General features: G+C 38.0%; 1 protein-coding gene across 7 annotated transcripts in view; it reads left to right on the top strand.

The window, feature by feature from the left end:
* The first annotated feature begins 674 nt into the window (after positions 1 to 674).
* LOC131795292 (low-density lipoprotein receptor-related protein 4-like) overlaps positions 675 to 26,961 on the top strand; it is a 29,251-nt gene continuing 2,964 nt past the window's right edge. The window contains exons 1-19 of one of the 7 annotated variants that reach the window (XM_066174506.1): positions 675 to 819; positions 3,360 to 3,402; positions 3,997 to 4,394; positions 4,970 to 5,155; positions 5,867 to 6,052; positions 6,765 to 6,950; positions 7,458 to 7,643; positions 14,800 to 15,208; positions 16,347 to 16,741; positions 17,524 to 17,709; positions 17,991 to 18,182; positions 18,494 to 18,679; positions 20,241 to 20,652; positions 21,767 to 22,161; positions 22,857 to 23,042; positions 23,342 to 23,527; positions 23,813 to 24,004; positions 24,222 to 24,398; positions 24,607 to 26,950. In XM_066174506.1, coding sequence (XP_066030603.1) covers positions 726 to 819; positions 3,360 to 3,402; positions 3,997 to 4,394; positions 4,970 to 5,155; positions 5,867 to 6,052; positions 6,765 to 6,950; positions 7,458 to 7,643; positions 14,800 to 15,208; positions 16,347 to 16,741; positions 17,524 to 17,709; positions 17,991 to 18,182; positions 18,494 to 18,679; positions 20,241 to 20,652; positions 21,767 to 22,161; positions 22,857 to 23,042; positions 23,342 to 23,527; positions 23,813 to 24,004; positions 24,222 to 24,398; positions 24,607 to 24,821 — 4,410 coding nt within the window. In that variant the 5' untranslated portion in view covers positions 675 to 725 and the 3' untranslated portion in view covers positions 24,822 to 26,950. Of the gene's footprint in view, positions 820 to 3,002; positions 3,403 to 3,996; positions 4,395 to 4,969; positions 5,156 to 5,866; positions 6,053 to 6,764; positions 6,951 to 7,457; positions 7,644 to 7,776; positions 7,969 to 14,799; positions 15,209 to 16,346; positions 16,742 to 17,523; positions 17,710 to 17,990; positions 18,183 to 18,493; positions 18,680 to 20,240; positions 20,653 to 21,766; positions 22,162 to 22,856; positions 23,043 to 23,341; positions 23,528 to 23,812; positions 24,005 to 24,221; positions 24,399 to 24,606; positions 26,951 to 26,961 lie in introns of all 7 variants that reach the window. The other 6 variants (XM_066174504.1, XM_066174505.1, XM_066174509.1 and 3 more) reach the window with 6 other exon arrangements.

The following is a 26,961-nucleotide window of genomic DNA, read 5'->3' as shown; positions in this document are numbered from 1 at the left end:
GACTGGAGAGATACTTAGGCCTAGTTCAAACGTCGATCTTTACATGTACCGAACCTAACGTTTCTATTAAGTACATGTAAAGATCGACGTTTGAATCAATTAGGATCGGCAGATTTGTATAGACGTTTAAATCAACTGCCGCTCTTAATTATTCGAGTCGACCCAAATTGCAATTAGGTTCGGTACATGTAAAGATCGACGTTTGAACTAGGCCTTAGCGTGTTTTCTAAAACATTTATCCTTTTTTAAATTGATGAACACTTCAATTTCCTACAGCTGAGACAAGACTCCAGGCTAATGGCAGATTTCATATTAACGGATTTTTAGAGTGCCTTCCATCATTATTTAAACATTTACCAAGGTCAAGTCGGTAAACGTGGATGGTTATTTAGCGGCAGATAATGCAACAACCCTTTGTCATACCCGGATCTGATAATATCTGCATTAGCATTCGCAACTCCTGTTTAGAACACATTTCTGATAAAATTCCTATTCTTCAGTCTTGTCACAAGCAAGAAGGATGACAGAATTAGAATAGAATGGTATTTTAGAGCACATAAGTTAACAATTTATCATAATTCCTCCTTACACTGGTAAGGACTCCACCCCACCCTACACAGTAGGAAGACGCCACTCCACTTCACCCCTATTGATTGTTACCAGAACTTAAAAAATTTGGTTGTACACTCGAGCTTTTGTGTAAGCTCGTTCTTTGTCGAAGACGAATGATGACAACAAACGGCAATGCCTTGTTGGAGATGTTCGGAATATTTATTTTGTTTTTATCAAGAGAACACTACAGAGTAATTTCGTGTGGAGGTGAGTAAAATTTCTACTCATTTGGTTGTGTCCTTGTTAATGTAAGTTCTGGCACACGTTTGGGAATACAAGGCGAAAACTGTCGATGAGTGCCAAACGATTCTCTCTTTTGGTTATCTGGGTTGCGTTTAGAATTAAAGGTGCGTGGTCGAACGGTTGTCTTATAAAACAAATGAGCCCGATTAACTACAAGAAATAAACGAATCAAGATCTCTGAGACGAATAAAATAATCCGCGGCAAACGTGCTGAAACATGTAAAGACAGGAGGAAGTATTAACATCACCTGCTAAAGCTCAAACCTACAGGATTAATGACTGCTCTATAAAGCTCTAATCGACGAATGTATTGGCCATTTTAAATTATTCATTTGTTGAGCAGTCATAGAAGTTTGAGTGAAGTTTAGCAATTTTTTCATTACGTATACAACAGTCTTGCGACTGAGGTTTTGTATGGAAATTTGCATGCTGTTTGGATCACCGCATGTCTTGCATTCCACGGATAGAAACACGGCAAACCAACGTAAGAAAATTAATGGAGTAAATTGCTACTTAGGTAGCAGCCAAGGTTCGTTTGACCCAACGCAAATGTATTTAACAGATTCCTTTATTTATTATATTTATTTACGTGAGTACATTTGAGGGTTAGGCGACTGCTTAGGATGTGTACAGACACCAGTACGTCATTGTCGAGCGTAGATCAAATAAGAGTCGTCACGTACGTAACGTCACGCACGTCACGTTTCATTAAAAAAAATCTCACAGAGCCATTGAAGACTATCTTGCTTGTTGTGAAAATCTATCGAATAACCTTCGTTGTTCTGAGTTATTTCAAGCACAAACTTTTCTTTTTTCTTTCCTTCGTTATATCACTGTTTGAAAAAACTTCCCAGTGACGCGAGGAGGTAAATTACATTTGCAGCCTGTTTTTTTGAAAGGTCACGCAACACTTCCTGCCTATCCTCCCAACTTGTGGCCGCATCTTCATAGCAACCGTTGCTGACCAGAGTATTTTTCATTTATTTTCGATTCTAGTAATAAACGAGAGGAACCGAATTAAAAAAAACAAACAAATGAGAGTTCGTAAGTGCGTTTAAATTTTGCGAGATATAAAGAGATTTAATGCCAATACAACAATCTCCTCTGAGCAAAGATTTTTCTACTTTGACAATTGCACACACAGTCCTCTTCATGTTAGCTTTTGGATTTATTTATATTTTTGGACCTCATTATTAAAAAAATATTTAGATTATCCTACATTTTACAATTAATTTATCATCATTCTTGACACTATTCGTACTTTGTTATTTAGCACTTATTTATATTCGTAGAAATTTTTTAACATTATTCTTGTAAATATTTATTATTATCATATTCGTTGTGAAGCGCTATCGATCTTTTTGTTGTATATAGCGCTGTATAAGCGATAAATTTATTCATTATTTATTTAAGATTAGGTTACTTAGTAACTTCCTTGAAATTTAAGGGACATGACACAAATCAGGACAATGTTGGCTGGAAGAATTTAGTGAAAAAAAAAATTTGATGGACATACTCTTCATAAACGTTCTAGAAATCTTTTCATATTTTCCAGTTGTCTTCTATAAAACAACCAGGCAAATTTTGCTTAGTCCGAGAATGACAATCTCGCAAACGGAGTCTTCGAGCTGCTCGCAAAAGTCTTCACACAACTGTAAATTCAATCAGGTTTCTCGTTTGCGTCGCCGTCATGACTGCGTTAAGTCACTAATTTTCAAGGAATAGGAATGGTAGTCAATTTCTTTGGCTGTTGATACTCCTCCCCTTCTCCTCCCCACCCTTACTGCTCTCAATCGGACTGTTTGCAGGCATTAACTTAGATCCTTCTAATAACCTCCCCCTCTCTCGCCCTTACCCCACTCCCACTCCCAAATATCACCCCTGAACGCAACGATTGATGGTCTAGCGTAATTACTCCAGGATGTTTTGTTTGGTTGTTTTTAATTTGTTTGTTTGCTTAACATTCGGACTACATGACATGTTCGAGTCACGGTAAAATGTGAAACAAAATAAACTCACCTCGCGGAACTCCCAAGGCTCGCACTAACCTCATGAATAAAAGGAAATTTGAATAGCTTTAGTCAAATGAACTTGATTAGGTTAGTTGCAGTTCAACCAATCTTGATAAATGTTGTTCTCCCTTCTAGTGTTAACTGTCCCTTGCAAGCCCCCATGCCTCATTGTATCAACAACGTCAGAAATAGTGGCCTTGGATTTTGACAACAACACAAGTTCCCAGATAATATCAGGTTTATCAAGGGTCATAGCCCTTGATGTTCATTACAGCTTGGGGTACATTTTTTGGACTGACGTTTCAGACTTAAATATCAAGAGATCTTGTATCGACGGAACAAATGTTACTATAATTCATTCCACAACTGGAACGTGTGACGGGCTTGCTGTGGAATGGATGAGATACCAGTTGTACTGGACTGACACGACAGATGATGTCATTCGAGTATCAGACCTTGAGGGCAAAAATACACGTATCTTAATTTCCTTAGGTCTTGATGAGCCTCGAGGAATTGCACTTGACCCTGAGCGTGGGTGAGCTGATGTTCATGAGGATATTAAAATTAATGATGTCTATTGGCTCATAATGTTTGATAGAGATCCATGGAGTCCGCCAGTCAATTAGTCATGCGGACAGACAGAGAGACAGTCACTCGGTCAGTCAGCCAGCCAGCTAGACAAGCTAGACAATAAGTGGGTGGGTCATCTAGATAGTTCGTCAGTCAGTCTGGCAGTCAACAGTCAGGCAGCCAGTCAGGCGAGCATCCAAACAGTCATTCTGTCAGTCAGACAGTCAGTTTTTCAGTCAGTAAGTCAGCCAGTCAGTCAGTGAGTCTATCAGTTAGTTAGTCAGTCAGTCAGGCAGGCATCCTGCCAGCCAATCAGCCAGTCAATCATCTGTCAGTCAGACAGCCAATCAGTTAGTCAGTCAGACAGTCAGTCAATCAACCAGTTGGTCAGTCAATCTGTCAGTTAGACAGTCATTCAGTCAGTTAGATAGTAAATCAGTCAGTCAATAAGTCAATCAACCACAACCCGAGTTAGTTCACTTGCAGTTCTAATTGATATGGGGAAACCGTATACTACCATGACCTAACTGTTACTGATATATCATTTCTTCATCGACAGATCCATGTTCTGGACTGACTGGGGAGCAGCGCCAAAAATAGAAACAGCAACATTAAATGGAACCGAGCGCACTACCCTGGTAAACACAAACCTTCAATGGCCAAACGGCATCACTCTTGATAGGAAACACAAGCTCATATTCTGGGTTGATGCCGGGAAAAACAGACTGGAGTCAATTAATTATAATGGCAACAACAGAACGTTGCTTTTCGCGAGAAACGATTTTCACTTTTTCGGAGTAACTTTCGATTCTCCATATATATTCATATCTGAATGGAATTACAAGAGTGTTTTCAAAATGAATATTTCCAATGGAACGATAGCTGGGACATATTATTTTGGAGGTCTAAACAAGATCATGGGGATTGTACCGTACGACAGCTCTTGGCAGCGGCAAAGTGAGTCGTCAACACCGTTTATTGTATCTCTTAGTTAGTGCGTGTACTTTAATTACTCAATGTAGCGGACATTATTTATTTGCACGGCCCGCTAAATCCAAAGGTTTCCTTGATTTGATTTCTTTTCTTTCCATTTGAACCCAGAAATATTATAAATCTCTTACTAGCTTCGTTTTCTCGGTCCGCACTGTAAATTGCGGATGCTTTTTTTTCCTTTTGAACTTATGGCCAAGTAATACCTAAACTGGCTTTTCTGCTGTTAAGCGACCTTTAATATAACCTTTTCACGCCAAATAGCGCTCGAAGGTTGGTTGTGATTAAATACATGGTCTGAAAAAAGGTAGAAAAAGTTAGGGATCGATGTGATTCGAGCCCTTGCCACCAAAATACTTGTTCGGTGCACTTTTTCCGTTTTAAGTTTCCTTCGAGTTTGTTGAAGCACTAGTAATGTTTTAGTCAGTAACCCAGGATGGAACCTGGAAGCTCTTTACCGACATTTGAAAGTGAAAGTTACCTCCAAATGTTTACAATTAAAATGCTCTAGCAACTAATTCAGTTTTTTGCGTTTATTGCAGCAATCACGTGTTCAGGATTGCCTTCACCGACAAATGGAACAAGACTTGGATGTTCAGGGAACGCAACTGAGTTTTATGATACAGTCTGTCGGTTTGGGTGCAACAATGGCTATGTAGGATCTGGTTCTCAAATAAGAAGATGTCAAGAAAATAGAACATGGAGTGGTGAAGAGTTTGTCTGTCAAAGTACGTCCCATCTCTTAGTGATGCTTAAAATGTAACACTTTGCTTTTTTTCTCAAGAGCAATCACGAAGGAAGACATTATAGCCCCTTAAGATGGAAATGATGTAGGATACCGAAGATATTGTTGTGCTATTGGTATTCTTATAAAAAGTGTTATCAGTCAGTTAGTCAGACAGTCAGTCAGTCAGTCATTGGTCAATGAAGCGGACACTATTTTACTGTCCGGCCCGCTAAATTCAAAAGTTTGTTTGATTTGATTTTTTTCCCTTCTGTTTGAACCCAGAGATACAATAAATATCTTACGAACCTCGTTTTCTCGGTCTGCACTGTAGGTTACGGAGCCTCTTTTGCCTTTCCTTTTGAACTTATGGCTGAGTAATACCTAAATTGGCTTTTCTTCGGTTAAGCGACCTTTAAGATGAAGTTGTTTCTGAAAATAATCCCCATAGGCGAGCTGCGAGTAAAGACATGGTCTGGCAAAAGCTAGAAAAAGTTAAGGATCGAAGTGATTCGAGTCCTTGACTCAAAGATACTGTTAGGCGCATTTTTTCAGTTTTTCATTACGTTCGAGTTTGTTGAAATACTAGTATTGTCTTAGTCAGTGACACAGAAATGAACAGCTCATTACCGACATTTGAAAGTGAAAATTACCTCCAAACGTCAACGATTAAAATACTCTAGAAGCTATTTAAGTTTTTTTTCGTTTATTGCAGAAATAACGTGCCCAGGATTGCCTTCACCGATAAATGGAACCAGACTTGGATGTTCAGGGAACGCAACTGAGTTTTATGATACAGTTTGTCGGTTTGGGTGCAACAATGGCTATGTAGGATCTGGTTCTCAAATAAGAAGATGTCAAGAAAATAGAACATGGAGTGGTGAAGAGTTTGTCTGTCAAAGTACGTCCCATCTCTTAGGGATGCTTGAAATGTAACACTTTGCTTTTTTTTTTATCTAGAACAATCACGAAGGAAGACATTTTAGTCCCTTAAGATGGAAATGATGTAGGATACCGATGATATTGTTGTGCCATTGGCTTTTCATAAAAAGTGTTATCAGTCAGTACGTTATACAGTCAGTCAGTCAGTCATTGGTCAATGAAGCGGACACTATTTCACGGCACGGCCCGCTAAATTCAAAAGTTTGTTTGATTTGATATCTTTCCCTTCTGTTTGAACCCAGAGATACAATAAATATCTTACAAACCTCGTTTTCTTGGTCTGCACTGTAAGTTACTGAGCCTCTTTTGTCTTCCCTTTTGAACTTATGGCTGAGTAATACCTAAACTGGCTTTTCTTCGGTTAAGCGACCTTTAAGATAAAGTTGCTTCTGAATATAATCCCCGTAGGCGAGCTGCCATTAAAGACATGGTCTGGCAAAAATAAGAAAAAGTTAAGGATCGAAGTGATTCGAGTCCTTGCCTCCAAGATACTTTTAGGCGCATTTTTTCAGTTTTACATTTCCTTCGAGTTTGTTGAAATACTAGTATTGTCTTAGTCAGTAACACAGGAATGAACAGCTCATTACCGACATTTGAAAGTGAAAATTACCTCCAGACGTCAACGATTAAAATACTCTAGCAGCTATTTAAGTTGTTTGTGTTTATTGCAGAAATAACGTGCCCAGGATTGCCTTCACCGACAAATGGAACAAGACTTGGATGTTCAGGGAACGCAACTGAGTTTTATGATACAGTTTGTCGGTTTGGGTGCAACAATGGCTATGTAGGATCTGGTTCTCATATAAGAAGATGTCAAGACAATAAAACTTGGAGTGGTGAAGAGTTTGTCTGTCAAAGTACGTCCCATCTCTTGGTGATGCTTGAAATGTAACGCTTTACCTTTTTTTCTCTAGAACAAACATGAAAGAAGACATTATAGTCCCTTAAGATGGAAATGATGTGGGATACCGAAGATATTGTTGTGCTATTGGTATTCTTATAAAAAGTGTTATCAGTTAGTTAGTCATACAATCGGTCAGTCAGTCATTGGTCAATGAAGCGGATACTATTTTACTACACGGCCCGCTAAATTCAAAAGTTTGTTTGATTTGATTTCTTTCCCTTCTGTTTGAACCCAGAGATACAATAAATATCTTACTAACCTCGTTTTCTCGGTCTGCACTTTAAGTTACGGAGCCTCTTTTGTCTTTCCTTTTGAAGTTATGGCTGAGTAATACCTAAACTGGCTTTTCCTCGGTTAAGCGACCTTTAAGATAAAGTTGTTACTGAAAATAATCCACGTAGGCGAGCTGCGATTAAAGACATGGTCTATTAGCTATTTAAGTTTTTTTCGTTTATTGCAGAAATAACGTGTCCAGGATTGCTTTCACCGATAAATGGAACAAAACTTGGATGTTCAGGGAATGCAACTGAGTTTTATGATACAGTTTGTCAGTTTGGGTGCAATAATGGCTATGTAGGGTCTGGTTCTCAAATAAGAAGATGTCAAGAGAATAAAACTTGGAGTGGTGAAGAGTTTGTCTGTCAAAGTACGTCCCATATCTTAGTGATGCTTGAAAATGTAAGACACGAAGAATAATATTCTCAAAAGAAAAAAGTTAATTAAATATCTGTAAAGTATCTCCCCTAAAACAGGATGAAAATTAATTTTACCTATTTCAGTTGTGATGTGCCCTATTCCGATGCCACCAGCCAATAGTGTTCGACATGGATGCACTGGGAATGCAACAGAATACCCTTATAACACAGAATGTCAATTCTCCTGCATTGAGGGCTATAAACTCATTGGCTCTAGCTTGAGAAAATGTCAAGACAACGGGCTCTGGAGCGGAGGAGGGGAATTTTATTGCGAGAGTAAGTTAAAAAAAATATTGTAGAAACGATTTTGTTTTCAGACGCATCGCTTTTGTTAAGCAATGTATGAATAATGCAAATGCGTCGTAGTATGTGAGTTTCTTCAACTTCCTCCCAATATGAGAACGAACGGTTCTTGCGACCGGTTGCCAGGCAACGGTTGTCACTTTACCTGCGAACGAGGCTTCAACTTGATTGGCCCAGAAATCCTGTGTAATAAAGATGGATCATGGACCGACACGCAACCTCGATGTGATGGTAAGCTTACACGACATTGAACTTATCCTTCGCAAATCAGAACTAAAAAATCCAGCCAAACAAAGGCTCGAATCTTAATTTTATACCCTTTCGAATCCTCCACATGATACTTTTTTGGACAAATTTACCAGGGCGTCTGAAAACAACCACATCTCCGCCTCTGAGACTAATAAAAAAGGCGTCATAATGAATTTTTTTTGTTTTGTTTAGTTGTTACCTGCCCAATGTTATCATTACCGACCCATGGTGTATTCTTGGGATGTAACACTAATACGACGGAGATGTTATATGGCACAGAATGCAGCTTCTCTTGTAAAGAAGGATCTGTAGCAACTGGTTCAACAGGAAGGAGATGTGCTCAAAATGGAACCTGGACTGGAACAGACTTTGAGTGTACAGGTATAGGATCTGGCAACACTTGGAATCATGAAGATTCAAATAATCATAGTTGTCATTCGAGAATCCTACTCACTTATTCGATTGGCGATCTTGATAATTAAACAATTAAAGGTCATCTAAAATTGTCTATGGTTCGCACAACGTTGCAGCATTTTTTGTTATGTTTATGCGGTCCATCTTACAAATCGATAAATCATCGATCATCGATGTACCATCGTTAAACGTATTATAATGACTTGACCATCGTGGATCGCCAGTCGATTCAGGTTGGTTCACAATACTTATGCTCGCAATCATTTTAGATCCCCATAATCGATCTAAATTGTTGCAGCAGACTTTATTATGGCTTTGCAGCTGATTTATGTATCCCTACATGGATGGGTCAATCGATATACGATCGTAACATGTAGAAAGTTGACGATATTAGATCACGAGTCGATGGAGGGTCGTCGATAGTCTTATGATTGGGACTTGCAATCATTATTGATCGCTACAGTCGATCTAACATCGTTTCGTATTCCTTTTTTATGGCTACGCGGTCCATTTCGTATAAATCAATCGACGCACGATCGTAAGACGCATTCATTTGACGATCATAGATCACGAGTCGATACAAGATCGTCAGTGGTCTTAGTCTGACATTTTCTCAGCATTCTTTGTTGTGGCTGCTTGGTCCATCAAATTCATCTGTACTTGAATCGAACGATGCACGATTATAAATCACAATAACTTGACGATCTTGGATCACTAGTCGATACAAGTCGTCGATAGTCATTCGCGATGATTTTAGATCGCAGTACTCGGTCTAACATCGTTGTGTCATTGTTCTGTATTGCTTATGTCGGTTGATCCTATGTATCTGTGCATGAATCAGTCGACTCACGGTTCAACAGTAAGGAGATGTATGGAAAATGGAGTTTGGAATGAAACATACTTTGAATGCACTGGTGTGAATTTCTGGACACTTTGCATCATAACTATTATGACCAAGTGGTGGAACGTCGTAGTGCGGAATCTGAAGTTCACTGCGGGTACGATTCTTCACGCGCGTGACAAGGCAAAAACCATCTTTATTAGAATTCATGTGGTTTAATTGCAAATTTTTCCTTCTTCTGAATTTGATGAAAATCTTGGGTCACTGATGAGTTTAAGATCTTCAGTAATCAGTTATTTCTTGGTTCACCATGACTGAGGATGACAACGGTCAGGCGGTCAGAAATCATTGACGTGCTAGTATCGATGGCCATGCGGTCTCTCTTGCATCTATAGATGAATGAAACGCCTCACCTTCTTAGTATGCAAATTTATAGGCGGTCTTGGATCACGGATCGATACAAGATCATCTATCAACTTTTTCTCCTGTGCCAAGTTTGTAGATCGCGATGATTGATCTGATAACAGCGCAGTATTTTTATTATGGAACGCAATCATTCTTAGGCATCTCAAAGAGAGAGATGCATGGATCTTTCGTAATGCGATCATCATTAAAGACAAATTGATTTTGATCGTCTATGTTGGTGGTATCGTTACTCTTCAAGTATCTTTGACTCAGTGACGATACATTCATCATTTCTCCCTTTTTTTTTCTCTTCGGCTTTTTTCTCTTCCGAGTTAATATTTAAAGTGTCTCTCAATCGAGCCTATCCTTGTGGTTCCTATATCCCTATATCATATCTTCCCTCGATTTTTTTCACAAGAGGTAAGCCTCTCAACTTCCCTTTAACCCTTTCACTGCCAAGATCTAATTAGCAATTCTCCTTACTATCTGTCATACAATTCTTATAATGTTAGTTCAGAGAATTTGGTATTGGATCAACTAATAATCCCATGATTGACATTCTTCTCTATTCTCATCACCTGCCTGCTTGATATTGTATTGATATTGTAAGGAGAAATTCTGTCTTAGTCACTTGTGGAAGTGAAAGGGTTAAGTTTTACCTGAACAGTTTTAGCTGGCTGCATCTTGTTTGCATGTAAAGGGGACTTAATCTTTATTTCTAGTGACTCTTTAGTGACCTCTTTAGTGACCCACGTGGAAACATATCTAGCATTTGCTGAAAATTTTTCATTCTGAGAATGTTTCCATGAATGGAAGGTCAATATTTATATTTATGTTATCGCTGATTTTCTTTTGAGATTTCCTTTTCTGAGTTCAATACAGTCAGTAAGATCTTCTGCGGGAAACTTTGGGAAAAATAAGCCTCTTGTAAGTCTTCTGTAAACAACAACAATGGTCAGATGATGGCTGGGAGGAACTCAACATCATGCTCTCACAAGATACAGGATGCCTCTGGAGTATCAGCAGGTAATTGATTTATTTCTCCAATAGAATATTTTAGAACAAAAGACCCAAATTAAAATCGGTCATAAGTAAAAATTGTTGTTTCAAATCATCTTCCTTGTAACTTTCTTACCGGGAACTCTCTTGGGAAGTGCTCCCACATCCTGCCGTGTAACTGTTTACCACCGCTTGGCCGTGTCAGGTCTGGGTACAAGACTAGGCCTCACGCTCACTATAGTTAGCCCCTCCATTATTACCCCCCACCTCACCCTTTTGATTCTTGCATGGCACAACATCCGGGAATATGAATGCAGCCCACAGTCGGTCGCAAAAATTAAAATTACCAAGCTTTGGCCGCGTTATACCCAGGGGAACACAATTATGGACGGAGGTGGCAAGGTTTTTACACTTCTCAGCACAGTCTTCCTATTAAGTCTCGCCCTTTCGAACAAAGTGTCTGCCTCATCAGGTAAGTGCTGATTTTCTCTTTCCAGTTTTCTTTCCCGTTAAGAGACTTAGGGTGCGATCCGATAATTTTGTGGCTAGCAGTCTGGTATTTTATCAGCGTTAAAAGATTTCAATTGTTCATCAAAAATTTGTCTCTTGACTTCTACTCTTTTCAATCGGTTGAATAAGAATTTGCTTGAAGAGCATAAGTTTCAACTGAACTCCTTGTTCTATAATAATCTTTAAGAGCGTAACACAGATTGCTTTGCATAAAAAAGACAGATATGAAAATCATTGGGCGAATTTCCGAGCTTGGGCAAATCAAAAGCTCGCGGAATTTTCGAAGCGTCGAGAACATTGCAATTTCGAGTCAACGTTCGAATGTTTAGTAAAACTCAGTGGAAAACAACGAAATTTTTAAAGTCGCTTGTCTTTCCATAACAAACATAAAATACTCAGAAGAAGTTTGAAAAATATTTCAATAGAAATTCTGAAAAATGTATCGTTGTCAGATAGTTAATCGCACATAACCTCAGCAAATATAGAGATGCAAACAGTTTTTTATAGCAGATTACATTTTTATCATGTGTAGGCTTAACTTAGCAAATTTGTTCATATTTTAATTCAAATGAATATGTAATCATATATATGTAGACATGGTAAAACTCTGAATTCTTTAAAACTGTGAAATTTAAATAACCACCGCATTTCCGCTTGAGAAGTTTCTAAACACCATTACAGCAGAGGGCTTTTTACCCATGCATAATTAATATAAAAACACGCTACCAGATACGTTACTGTCATTTCGGGCCAAATTGATTTTTCGACTGAACTTTATTAAGGCCGAATAGGTCCTTTCTAGTTTACACATTGTGTCCTTTCTCAGAGTGTTTTCGCATGACGTGACGGCAGCTAAATTGGGTTTCTAAACGATAAACAGTCGGCCATATTGGTGTTTTAAATTAGTCGTGTGGGAGCTGAACTCTTTTTAATTGCAATTTTTTTTTCTTATTTGCTTCAACGGAAATAACAAGATAGCAAGGTACGTAGGTGAAGGGGTTCTTTATATTGATTTCACTTTGTGGATAAAATTCGAAAAATCTCTTTTCAAATGCTCTTTAGCATTGTGTTATTGTTGCCACTAAATTAGCCAAATTTTCATGTAGACAAGCGTCATCAATTATTGTACAAGGGTTCACTGAACAAAAACCACAACAATGAAAATGAACTGCTTCAATGTTTTTTTTTAGAAACAAGGGGCTCACTGAACAAAAACCACAACGACGAAAATGAACTGCTTCACTGTTTTTTTTTTTAAGAATTTGTTTTTTAGTGCAGTGGATCGAAGTTGCGGTAAGCTCCTGTCGGCTATTAATTATGTACCAAATTCCATATTTCAACTTTTTAATTTTGCCCTCACAGTCTTTAAAATTCGAATCCGAGTACCTCTAGTTGTGACCAAGACTATGGCCTTGCGATCTCTATTGTCAGTTCTCCCGTTGCTTCTTACTTGACTCAATATCCGTGATTGTGAGTGTAGCCTTCAATTGCCCGGGCATGACTAAGGCTTCACCTGGATAGATCACAAAGATTGCAATTATCAAAGGACACGGACATAGTGTTATGTTTTCCTGCACAGTCTTCATTTCGAGTCTTGCCAGTTTAAACAAGGGGTCTGCTTCTTCGGGTAAATTTTCATGTTCTCCGTTCAGATTTCCTTTCGTAGCCAATGTAGCCTTTCGTAGCCGTAGTCCTAAGGGAGATCTATTGTCTTCGCCATTGTTTTCTTTATCCATGGATTGTAAGTATAATGAAGTATTCGATATGGGGCTGTGCTGAAATCTTTCCGATATCTTTCCAGTATGGGTCTCATCACCTGACTTCAAATGTTCCTTGAAAAACTTTCTCTTATGGACTACCTGATCACACAACGAACCTCTATCTTCGAACAAACTAACACTAAAAGAAAGTAAACTGTAGACTCTGTTTTTTTTTTTTTAAAACTTGTTGTGCTTGCTGTGACTCGAACGCAGAAATGTTCATCCTCTGTTGAAAACGGATGAATTTTATGTCAGTCAAACTACAGTTCACTTAAGGAAACATATTTCTATATATTTAAACAACGCCAATTGATTAGTTTAGTTATGAGAACATAAATACAATTTGTTTACACGTTGGCGAAATTACTTTCAATTAAGATCAATCTAATCCGATGCTAATTACATCAAAAGTAATTCTGTGCGCTCGTGCAACCGTACTTATGACAAAGTAAGGTTGTGCTTTTCCGATTTGAAGATCTCGATATTCAAAGACAAACCTAACGAGTTATTTCTGTTATTTGATGTAATGTGATCGTGTTGTGGGTTGATATTAAGGAAACAATATGTTTGGAAGGGCAGCTGCTTACAGGGTTAGCAAATATTCGTGGAATTTTAGCGGGCCGCTCTAGGGGTATGGAATTTTACGGCTTGAAAGCCGGGTAGAGTCTTAAGAAAAAGCAATCCAATTTCTACTGATTGCCGAGCAAATTGCCCTTGTTTAGAAAGAGGATAAATTCATTAACAAAGCGAGAATGTACAAAAGCAAATTTAAACATTTTTTTGCGTCGCAGTAAACAGATTTACAGGTCGAGCCATCATAGTTAGGAATTTTATGAATGCATATAGTATTCCAAAATATCATAAGCCGTGCAACGACGATTGAAACAAAATCGCCCATGCGCCAAAAAAACAGTTACAAATTAAATAGCCTTAAAAGGAAAACAAACTTGTTTTACATAATAACCGAAGAATTAGCCATGTCTTTACGTCTTTATTTATCCCCACGGTTTTCTGTGCCGGCAACTCGGATGGAGCACTAGAATGACTTAGTTTGGTTATTAGTATATAAATATAATTTGAGAAAAAAGCCAACATTCATAGAAGTTGTAGCAGCATAGTGAAGCATAGTAAGGAAGAAGCTTTTAAGATTTAATACTCTTGGTTCCTTCCGCTTAGTGAGAGTGCTCTGCTAATCGATAGGAAACAATGTTTGAAAAAAGCAATCGACCATCAGATCCATCGACACTAAAATTCTGCATCTAATATATATACCTCTAAATATCGATATAAGGTAAGTTATACTTCCGAAGTCTTTGTGCAAAAATTGATCTCAAACGTGCTCACGAATTGAACACAGGCCACAATGAAAAAAGATCTAATGGAGAGGATAGCGGCTAAAATAGTGGTACTAGAAACATACTTCTTCATAGTAAAATTGGGACAAAAGATAGAAATTCACATAAAGATATCAAGTTCACATAAATGCTACTCGTCGATTGCTTCTGATGATCAAATAATTATATTCCATTTTTAACCAATTCCCTTGAATGACTGCCTCGAGTTTCTTAAAAAGAAATTTGATCAGGTTTTTTTTTAATCTAATTTTGTGATGTTTTGTTTTTTTAGAAATTCCTCTTCCATGCAACTCTCCTTGTCTTTTGGTTACCACTCCTGATCGCATTTTGGCTTTGACTTACGACACCAATTCGAGTTCTGTGGTCATTCCCAATTCATCATACGCTACAGCTTTAGACTACTACTACAATGACTACAACAAGCGTGGCTTTATATTTTGGACCGACAGAGTGGAAAAGAGCATTAAGCGTTCAAATATGGATGGAACAAACATAAAAGTTATCTACAATGGCCCAGAAGAATGTTACGGACTAGCTGTGGATTGGAACTCATTACAGTTGTATGGGACTGATTTAACAAATGATACGATATGGGTATCTGACTTTGAGGGAAGCAACAGGCGTAAAGTCATTTCAGATCTTGACACGCCTACAGGAATTGCTCTCGACCCACACGAGGGGTAAATATAACCCCAAACTGAATAAACAATAGCCTCCGTTTGACGTGAAAATATACTCGGTTATTCGTTCGCGGCAAGAGAATATCAACTGAGAAGACTTGTTACCGTGGCCCATGATAAGTTTTTCTCTTGTCCGCGGACATTATTTGTTCCGAGATGCGAATAGTTTTCCCAGGTCGAAACTCGATAAAAACTGTAAGCAACGAGGAACAGATGATTTCCGAGGACAAATGTGCAAGCATATTTTCGCGCCAAATGGAAGCTACTGCGTTCATTCTCCCGGCTTTTTTTTTTTTCTACGCTTACGAATAGCTGAGCGTTTTTTTGATTGAGATATTTACTCTTCTGTGTTCTTTGGTACGACGTAATGAACGAACAAACCACTAAAAAAATGAGACCGAGACAGAGCAGTGATGTCACCGTTCTTTATTTAGATTTTTTGTCTTACCAAACGTCATTTTACTATACATGGTTTAGTATGAAAGATTATTCAAACGACTTTGGAAACATAAGTTTTTGTTTTTGTGTTTTCCCTGTTGTTGTTGTTTTTTTTTTCTTTTCTCTTTTTGATCTTTACTTTCTGAAAACTTTACTCGAGTTCCTCTTCTCTTGTTGTTCTAACGAGTAGATGAAAAAGGCCAGCCTAGGGCCATAATAAGATATCTATCATGTATAATTTAGTTTTTTTTTTTCAACACGTATGTACCCGTTTAAAAAACGTTGCAGTTTAAAAGTAGTTATGAAAGTGTTGACAGAATAAATTAAAGGGACAATTTTTCAAAAGGAAAGTACAACAGCTGCTGTCAAAATAACAAAAAGGTATTGTTCCTTCGATCTGAAATATACCCGCATCGTCCATCACCTTTTTGATGAGAAAAGAAAAGGTTTATGTATATTTAATATAAATGTTCAAATTGCAACGTTTTTGAAAACGATTGAGTATATATTTGTATATGTACGTACCCTTTGTTTCGGAATGTTACAAACCCGTAGCAAAGAGTCAATAGTTGACTCTCCTTTCGCATTTTATATAAACCTGCTTTGAGGGAATACTCAAACATGCAAATTACAAAGGAGTTCTAGAAAGGAAACAGCAAGAAAACTCAACCAGTAATGAACTTAGTGCTTTCTTCTACAGATTGATGTTTTGGAATGCATGGGGAGACACCCCGAAAGTCGAGAAATCAAACTTAGATGGAACTCAACGTTTTGTTATGGTAACGTCAAATCATACTGGGCCAAGTGGTATCACTCTTGATCGACGAAACAAACTTGTTTACTGGGTGAATGAGTACAGTGGTGCAATCGAATCCGTTGATTATAATGGGAACAACAGAACTTTACTCTTTCAGCAAATTGGTTTAAACTTTTACTCAGTTTCCTTCATCTCCCCTTATTTATTTACCACTGGGTGGAACACAAATGGGATTTTAAAATTTGATGTCTTCAATGGAACTGTTGTAGGCGTTTTATTATTGTCCCGCGGAGGAGCTTATGGACTCGTGGCATATGACAGCTACCGGCAGATATCAGGTTTGTAAAACAGCAGCAAAACTTCAGAGTGATTCATGTGCGTGGAGAGGTAGTGGACAGTGACTTAGTTTTGAGTGTGACACTGAGAGCTAATGTTTTTGACATAGAAGGCAGCCTGAAGTTTAAAGTCTGCGGCATTGTTTAAACTCTCTACTCTGTGGTGATTTCCGTTGCTTAAATGGAAAAGTTCCAGTGGAAAGGGCGTACACGTAAATTCTGTTACGAATCATTGAGTCTATGCATCAGAAATATTACATTTAGACATCCGTCGTACAGCCTAACTGATCGCCCTACCCTTGGTACAAAAGGGATGGCAACGGAACATATGGCTGAGTAATACCTAAACTGGCTTTTCTACACTTAAGCGACCTTTTAGATACAGTTTTTACTATACAGGCGCATTTTTCGAAGTTTCCTTCGAGTCTGTTGAAGCATTAATAATGTTTTAGTCAGTATTATAGGAATAAACAACTCTTTACCCACATTTGAAAATGAAAATTACGTCAAAGCGTTCACAATTAAAATACTTTGGTAACTAACTCAGTGTTTGTGTGTATTGCAGGAATCACGTGCCCAAACAAAGCAAACCTTTTAGATACAGTTTTTACCATACAGGCACATATTTCAAGGCTTCCTTTGAGTCTGTTGAAGTACTAGAAATGTTTTAGTCAATGTTACAGGAATGAACAACTCTTTACCGACATTTGAAAGTGAAAATTACGTCGAAAAATTCACAATTAAAATACTTTGGCAACTAATTCAGTTGTTTGTGTTTATTGCAGGAATCACGTGCCCAGGATTGCCTTCACCAACAAACGGAACAAGACTTGGATGTTCAGGGAATGCAACTGAGTTTTATGATACAGTCTGTCGGTTTAGGTGCAATAATGGCTATGTAGGATCTGGTTCTCAAATAAGAAGATGTCAAGAGAATAAAACTTGGAGTGGTGATGAGTTTGTCTGTCAAAGTACGTCCCATATCTTAGTGGTGCTTGAAATGTAACAGTACAGTTTTTCTTTAGAACAGACACGAAAGAGAAGATAATAATCACTAGGGATGAAGATGATGTAGGATACCGAAGATATTCTTCTACTGTTAGCATTTTCATTGAAAAAGTGTGATATTTCCATAGGTAAAAGGGCACTCCTTGTGGTGTTCGCCCATAATTCTCAAAAGAAAAAAAATTAATTCAATAACTGTAAAGTATTACCTCCAAAACAGGATGAGAATTAATTTTACCTTTTTCAGTTGTGATGTGCCCTACTCCGTTGCCACCAGCCAACAGTGTTCGACAGGGATGCACTGGGAATGCAACAGAATACCCTTATAACACAGAGTGTCAGTTCTCCTGCATTGAGGGCTATAAACTGATTGGCTCTAGCTTGAGAAAATGCGAAGACAACGGGCTCTGGAGCGGAGGAGGGGAATTTTATTGCGAGAGTAAGTTTGATAAATTAATTGTAGCTATTTTGTTTTTAGACGTAATGGCGTCGAGGGATGGGATGGCAACGGAACTTATAGCTGAGTAATACCTTAACTGGCTTTTCTGCACTTAAGCGATCTTTTAGATACAGTTCTTACTATGCAGGCGCATTTTTCGAGGTTTATTTCGAGTCTGTTGAAGCACTAAAAATGTTTTAGTATTACAGGAATGAACTACTCTTTACCGACATTTGAAAGTAAAAATTACGTCGAAACATTTACAATTAAAATTCTTTGACAACTAACTCGGTTGTTTGTGTTCATTGTAGGAATCACGTGCCCAGGATTGCCTTCACCAACAAACGGAACAAGACTTGGATGTTCAGGGAATGCAACTGAGTTTTATGATACAGTCTGTCAGTTTGAGTGCAATAATGGCTATGTAGGATCTGGTTCTCAAATAAGAAGATGTCAAGAGAATAAAACTTGGAGTGGTGAAGAGTTTGTCTGTCAAAGTACGTCCCATATCTTAATGGCGCTTAAAATGTAAAACTTTACATTTTCTCTTTAGAAAAGGCGCGAAATAGGAGATAATCGACCTTAAGCGACCTTTTTAGACACAGTTTTTACTATACAGGCGCATTTTTCGAGGTTTCCTTCGAGTCTGTTGAAGCAGTAATAATGTTTTAGTTAGTAATAGAGGAACGAACAACTCTTTACTGACCTTTGAAAGTGAAAATTACTTTGGTAACTAATTCAGTTGTTTGTGTTTTATGTCAGTCAAACTACAGTTTACTTAAGGAAACATATGTCTACATATTTAAAGAACGCCAGTTGATCAGTTTAGTTATGAGAACATAAATACAATTTGTTTACACGTTGGCGAAATGAATTTAAATTAAGATCGACCTAATCCGATACCAATGACGTCAAAAGTAATTATGTGCGCTCGTGCAACCGTACCTATTTCAAAGTAAAGTTGTGCTTTTCGGATTTGAAGATCTCAACATTTAAAGACAAACCTAACGAGTTGTTTCTGTTATTGGATGTAATGTGATTGCGTTGTGGGTTGATATTAAATGAAGAATATGTTTGGAAGGGCAGCTGCTTACAGGGTTAGCAAATATTCGTGGAATTATAGTGGGCCGCATTTCTGGGGGTCTCTTGTATGGAATTTTACGGCATGAAAGCCGGGTAGAGTCTTAAGAAAAAGCAATCCAATTTCTACTGATTGCCGAGCAAATTGCCCTTGTTAAGAAAGAGGATAAATTCATTAACAAAGCGAGAATGTACAAAAGCAAATTTAAACATTTTTTTGCGTCGCAGTAAACAGATTTACAGGTCGAGCCAACATAGTTAGGAATTTTATGAATGCATATAGTATTCCAAAATATCATAAGCCGTGTAACGACGATTGAAACAAAATCGCCATAAATGCGCTAAAAAAACACGTTACAAATTAAATAGCCTTAAAAGGAAAACGAACTTGTTTTACATAATAACCGAAGAATTGGCCATGTTTTTACGTCTTTATTTATCCCCACGGTTTTCTGTGCCGCTGACTCGGATGGAGCACCAGAGTAGGAAGGAGTGGGTAGGAATGGCTGTGCCTGCATTGATTTCCCGTTTTACCCAGAAGAGTAAAGCGATAGGAAACAATGTTTGAAAAAAGCAATCGACCATCAGATCGATCGACACTAAAATTCTGCATCTAATCTATACCTCTAAATATCGATATAAGGAAAGTTATGCTTCCGAAACCGTTGTGCAAAAATTGATCTCAAACGTGCTCTCAAATTGAACACAGAGGCCGCAATGAAAAAGATCTAATGGAGAGGATAACAGCTAAAATAGTGGTACTAGAAACATACTTCTTCATAGTAAAATTGGGACAAAAGATAGAAATTCACAGAAAGATATAAAGTTCACATAAATGCTACTCGTCGATTGCTTCTGATGATCAAATAATTATATTCCATTTTTAACCAATTTCCTTGAATGACTGCCTCGAGTTTCTTAAAAAGAAATTTGATCAGGTTTTTTTTAATCTCATTTTGTGATGTTTTGTTTTTTTAGAAATTCCTTTTCCATGCAACTCTCTTTGTCTTTTGGTTACCACTCCTGATCGCATTTTGGCTTTGACCTACGACACCAGTTCGAGTTTTGTGGTCATTCCCAATTCATCATACGCTTCAGCTTTAGACTACTATTACAATGACTACAACAAGCGTGGCTTTATATTTTGGACCGACAGAGTGGAAAAGAGCATTAAGCGTTCAAATATGGATGGAACAGAGATAAAAGTTATCTACAATGGCCCAGAAGAATATTACGGACTAGCTGTGGATTGGAACTCATTACAGTTGTATGGGACTGATTTAACAAATGATACGATATGGGTATCTGACTTTGAGGGAAGAAATAGGCGTATGGTCATTTCTTCAGATCTTGACACGCCTACAGGAATTGCTCTCGACCCACACGAGGGGTAAATATAACCCTGAAATGAATAAACAATAGCCTCTGTTTGGCGTAAAAATATCCTCGATTATTTGTCCGCGGCGAGAGAATATCAACTGAGAGGACTTATCCCTGTCACCCATGATAATTTTTTCTTTTGTCCGCGGACATTATCTGTTCCGAGATGCGTACAGTTTTCCGAGGGCGAAACTCGATAAAAGCTGTGAGTTACGAGGAACACATGATTTCCGAGGACAAATATGCTAGCAGATTTTCGCACCAAATGGAAGCTACTGTGTTTATTCTCCCGGCTAAATATTTTTCTACGCTTATGAACAGCTTAGCGTTTTTTTACTTGAGATATTTACTCTTCTGTGTTCTCTGGTACGGCGGTGATATCACCGTTCTTTATTCAGATTTTTTTCGCCGTACCAAACGTCATTTTACTATACATGGTTTAGTATGAAAGGTTATTCAAACGACTTTGGAAACATAAGTTTTTGTTCTTGTGTTTTCCCTGTTGTTGTTGTTGATTTTTTTCTTTTGTCTTTTTTATCTTTACTTTCTGAAAAATTTACTCGAGTTCCTCTTTCCTTGTTGTTCTAACGACTAGCTGAAAAAGGCCAGCGTAGGACAACAATAAGATATCTACCATGTATAATTTAGTTTTTTTCCTATATGTATGTACCCGTTTAAAAAATGTTGCAGTTTAAATATCTATGAAATACTTTCTCCCTTTCTTTTTGCATTAAAAATGTGGTGACAGAATAAATCAAAGGGACAATTTTTCAAAAGGAAAGTACAATAGCTGCTGTCAAAATTACATAAAGGCATTGTCCATCATATTGTCCATCACCTTTTTGATGAGGAAAGAAAAGGTCTATGTATATTTGACATAATTGTTCAAATTGCAACGTTTTTTTGAAAACGATTGAGTGTATATATAAATATTTGTATATGTGCATATGCTTTGTTTCCGAATGTTACAAACTCGTGGCAAAGAGTCAATAGTTGACTCTCCTTTTGCATTTTATATAAACCTGCTTTGAGGGAATACTCAAATATGCAAATTACAAAGGAATTCTAGAAAGGAAACAGCAAGAAAACTAAACCAGTCATGAACTTAGTGCTTTCTTCTACAGATTGATGTTTTGGAATGCATGGGGAAACGCCTCGAAAGTCGAGAAATCAAACTTAGATGGAACCCAACGTTTTGCTATAGTAACGTCAAATCTTACTTGGCCAAGTGGTATCACTCTTGATCGACGAAACAAACTTGTTTACTGGGTGGACGAGTCCAGAGGCGCAATTGAATCCGTTGATTACAATGGGAACAACAGAACTTTACTCTTTCAGCAAAATGGTTTAGACTTCTATTCACTTTCCTTCATCTCCCCTTATTTATTCATCACTGGGTGGAAAGAAAATTGGATTTACAAATTTGATGTCTTCAATGGAACTGTTGTAAGCATTATATCATTGTCCCGCGGAAATGCTTATGGACTCGTGGCATATGACAGCTATCGGCAGATATCAGGTTTGTAAAACAGCAGCAAAACTTCAGAGTGATTTATGTACGTGGAGAGGTAGTGGACAGGGAGGCTATCACCTGATTGACTTAGTTTTGAGTGTGACACCGAGAGCTAATGTCTTTGACATAGAAGGCAGCCTGAAGTTTAATGCCTGCCGGCATTGTTTAAACTCTCTACACTGTGGTGATTTCAGTTGCTTAAATTGAAAAGTGCCAGTGGAAAAGGCTTACACGTAAATTCTGTTACGAATCATTGAGTCTATGCATCAGAAATATTACATTTAGACATCCGTGGTACAGGCAAATTGATCGCCCTACCTTGCCACAAGAGGGATAGTAACGGAACTTATGGCTGAGTAATACCTAAACTGGCTTTTCTGCACTTAAGCGACCTTTTAGATACAGTTTTTACTCGAAATAATCCTCGCAAGTGAGTTGCGATAAAAAAAAAAAATGGTCTGGGGAAGGAGTTAAAAAAAAGTTGAAGATCGATGTGATTCGAGCCCTTGCCACCAAGATACTTGTTAGGCGCATTTTTTCAGTTTTAAGTTTCCTTCGAGTCTGTTGAAGCACTAGTAATGTTTTAGTCAGTATTACAGAAATGAAAAACTCTTTACCGACATTTGAAAGTGAAAATTACGTCGAAACGTTTACAATTTAAATACTTTGTCAAATAATTCATTTGTTTGTGTTTATTAAAGGAATCACGTGCCCAGGATTGCCTTCACCAACAAACGGAACAAGACTTGGATGTTCAGGGAATGCAACTGAGTTTTATGATACAGTCTGTCAGTTTAAGTGCAATAATGGCTATGTAGGATCTGGTTCTCAAATAAGAAGATGTCAAGAGAATAAAACTTGGAGTGGTGAAGAGTTTGTCTGTCAAAGTACGTCCCATATCTTAGCGGCGCTTGTAATGTAACACTTTACATGTTTTCTTTAGAAAAGACACGAAATAGGAGATAATCGACCTTAATTAAGCGACCTTTTAGATACAGGATACAGTTTTTTCTACACAGGCACATATTTCAAGGCTTCCTTTGAGTCTGTTGAAGTACTAGAAATGTTTTAGTCAATGTTACAGGAATGAACAACTCTTTACCGACATTTGAAAGTGAAAATTACGTCGAAAAATTCACAATTAAAATACTTTGGCAACTAATTCAGTTGTTTGTGTTTATTGCAGGAATCACGTGCCCAGGATTGCCTTCACCAACAAACGGAACAAGACTTGGATGTTCAGGGAATGCAACTGAGTTTTATGATACAGTCTGTCAGTTTGAGTGCAATAATGGCTATGTAGGATCTGGTTCTCAAATAAGAAGATGTCAAGAAAATAGAACTTGGAGTGGTGATGAGTTTGTCTGTCAAAGTACGTCCCATATCTTAGCGGCGCTTGAAATGCAACGCTTTACATTTTTTCTTTAGAACAGACACGAAAGAGAAGATAATTACCAGGGATGAAAATGTTGTAGGATACCGAAGATATTCTTGTGCTGTTGACATTCTCATTGAAAAAAGTGTGATAGTTCCATAGGTAAATTTAAGGGCACTCCTTACGCTGTTCGCCCATAATTCTCAAAAGAAAAGAAATAAATTAAATAGCTGCAAAGTATTTCCTCTAAAACAGTATTGGAATTAATTTTACCTTTTTCAGTTGTGATGTGCCCTACTCCGTTGCCACCAGCCAATAGTGTTCGACATGGATGCACTGGGAATACAGCAGAATATCCTTATAACACAGAATGTCAGTTCTCCTGCATTGAGGGCTATAAACTCATTGGCTCTAGCTTGAGAAAATGCCAAGACGACGGGCTCTGGAGCGGTGGAGAAGAGTTTTATTGCGAGAGTAAGTTAAAAAAATATTCTAGAAACGATTTTGTTTCCAGACGCAATGGCTTTTGTTAAGGAATATATTGAACGATACTCACTTTGCCCAGGAAAAAAAGAGGTCCAATACGTCTGGATGGAGAGACGCTTAATGTTCTGTGAAGAGCCTCTACTTAAACATCCAACCCAGAGAGAGATATATAAGACTGCTTTTCTTTATCGCTTTCAATCTCTAGGGATAATATGTGAGTCTCTTCAACTTCCTCCCAATGTAAGAACGAACGGTTCTTGCAACCGGTTGCCAGGCAACGGTTGTCACTTTACCTGCGAACGAGGCTTCAACTTGATTGGCTCAGAAATCATGTGGTGCAATAACGATGGATCATGGACCGGCACGCAACCTCGATGTGATGGTAAGCTTACACAAAATTGAACTTATCCTTTGAAAATCAGAACTAAAAAATCCAACCAAACAAAGGCTCGAATCCTAATTTTAGATCCTTTCAAATCCCTAGCGTGAAACTTTTTGGACACATTCACCAAGGCGTTTGAAAACAACCACATCTCCGCCTCTGATACTAATAAAAAAGGTGTCATGATGAATTTTTGTGTTTTGTTTAGTTGTTACCTGCCCAATGTTATCATTACCGACCAACGGTGTATTCTTGGGATGTAACACTAATACGACGGAGATGTTATATGACACAGAATGCCGCTTCTCTTGTAAAGAAGGATCTGTAGCGACTGGTTCAACAGGAAGGAGATGTACGGAAAATGGAAACTGGACTGGAACAGACCTTGAGTGTACAGGTATAAGAGATCTGGCAAAACTCTGAATCATGAAAACTTAAAATAATCATAATTGCCATTCGAGAATCCCGCCCACTTATTCGATTGGCGATCTTGATAATTAAACAATTCAAGGCCATCGAAATTTTTTTATGGTTCGCACAAAGTTGCAGCAACTTTTTGTTATGTTTATGCAGTCCATCTTACAGATCGATAATTCATCGATCATTGATGTACCATCGTTAAACGCTATATAATAACTTGACCATCTGGATCGCCAGTCGATACAGGTTCGTCCACAGTACTTATGCTCGCAATCATTTCAGATCCGTAGTTGATCTAAATTGTTGCAGCAGACTTTATTATGACTTTGAAGTTGATTTAATATATCCCTACATGGATTGGTCAATCGACATACGATCGCACCATGTAAAAAAATTGACGATATTAGATCACGAGTCGATGAAAGATCGTCGATAGTCTTATGACTGGGATTCGCAATCATAGTTGATCGCTACAGTCGATCTAATATCGTTGCGTATTCCTTTTTTATGGCTACACGGTCCATTTCGTAAGAATCAATCGACGTGGAATTGAAAGACGCATTAATTTGACGATCATAGATCACGAGTCGATACAAGATCGTCAGTGGTCTTAGTCTGGCATTTTCGTAACATTCTTTGCTATGGCTGCGTGGTTCATCAAATTTATCTGTACCTGAAGCGATCGATGCACGATTGTGAATCGCACATGATAACTTGACGATCTTGGATCATTAGTCGATACAAGATCGTCGATAGTCTTATCATTTGCAGTGATTTTAGATCGCAGTACTCGATCTAACATCGTTGTGTTACTATTCTGTATTGCTTATGTCGGCTGATCCTATGTATCTGTGCATGAATCAGTCGACTCAAGGTTCATCAGTAAGGAGATGCATGGAAAATGGAGTTTGAAATGGAAAAGATTTTGAATGCACTGGTGTGAATTTCTAGTCACTTTGCATCATAAAATTGAAACGATCATCACCATAGTGACCAAGTGGTAAGGCGTCCTAGTGCGGAATCTGAAGTTCACTGCGGGTACGATTCTTCATGGGAGGTCAGAATTTTTTCTGTCACACGCGCGTGACAAGGCAAAAACCATCTTTCTTAGAATTAATGTGGTTTAATCGCAAATTTTGACCTCGTCTTAATTTGATGAAAGTCTTGGATCACTGATGATTCTAAGATCTTCAATAATCAGTTATTTCTTGGTTCACCATGACTGTGGGTGACAACGGTCAGGCGGTCAGAAATCATTGACGTGTTAGAATGGATGGCCACGCCGTCTCTCTTGCATCTACAGATGAATGAAACGACTCACCTTCTTAGTATACAAATTTATAGGCGATTTTGGATCGATACAAGATCATCTATCAACTTTTTCTGCTGTGCCAAGTTTGTGGATCGCGATGATTGATCTAATAACAGCGCAGTATTTTTAGTATGGAACGCAATCATTCTTAGGCATCTCAAAGAGAGAGATGCATGGATCTTTTGTCATGCGATCATCACTAAAGACAAATTGATAATGATCGTCTATGTTGGTGGTGTTGTTCCTGTTCCTGTTCCAAGTATCTTTGACCCAGTGACGATACATTCACCATTCCTCCCTTTGTTTTCTCTTCGGCTTTTTTCTCTTCCGAGTTAATATTTAAAGTGCCTCTCAATCGAGCCTATCCTAGTGGTTCTTATATCCCTCAATCATATCTTCCCTCGATTTTTTTGCAAGAGGTAAGCCTCTCTTTTCCCTTTAACTTAAGTTTTACCTTAACAGTTATAGCTGACTGCATCTTGTTTGCATGTAAAGGGGACTTAATATTTATTTCTAGTGACTCTCTAGTGACTTCTCTAGTGACCTTCGTGGAAACGTATCTAACATTTGCTAACATTTTTCATACTGAGAATGGTCTTATGAATGAAAGGTCAATATTTATATTTATGTTATCACTGATTTTCTTTTGAGATTTCTTTTTCTGAGTTTAATTCGGTCAGTAAAATCTTCAGCGGGAAACTTCTGGAAAAATAAGCCCCTTGTAAGTCATCTGTAAACAGCAACAATGGTCAGATGATGGTTGAGAGGAACTCAATATCATGCTCTCACAAGATACAGGGTGCCTTTGGAGTTTTAGCAGGTAATTGATTT

The sequence above is a fragment of the Pocillopora verrucosa genome, chromosome 11, assembly GCF_036669915.1.
Source record: "Pocillopora verrucosa isolate sample1 chromosome 11, ASM3666991v2, whole genome shotgun sequence".
Lineage (NCBI taxonomy): Eukaryota > Metazoa > Cnidaria > Anthozoa > Scleractinia > Pocilloporidae > Pocillopora > Pocillopora verrucosa.
Note: the sequence above shows the minus strand (reverse complement) of the source record. Positions and strands in the feature narration are given on the sequence as shown.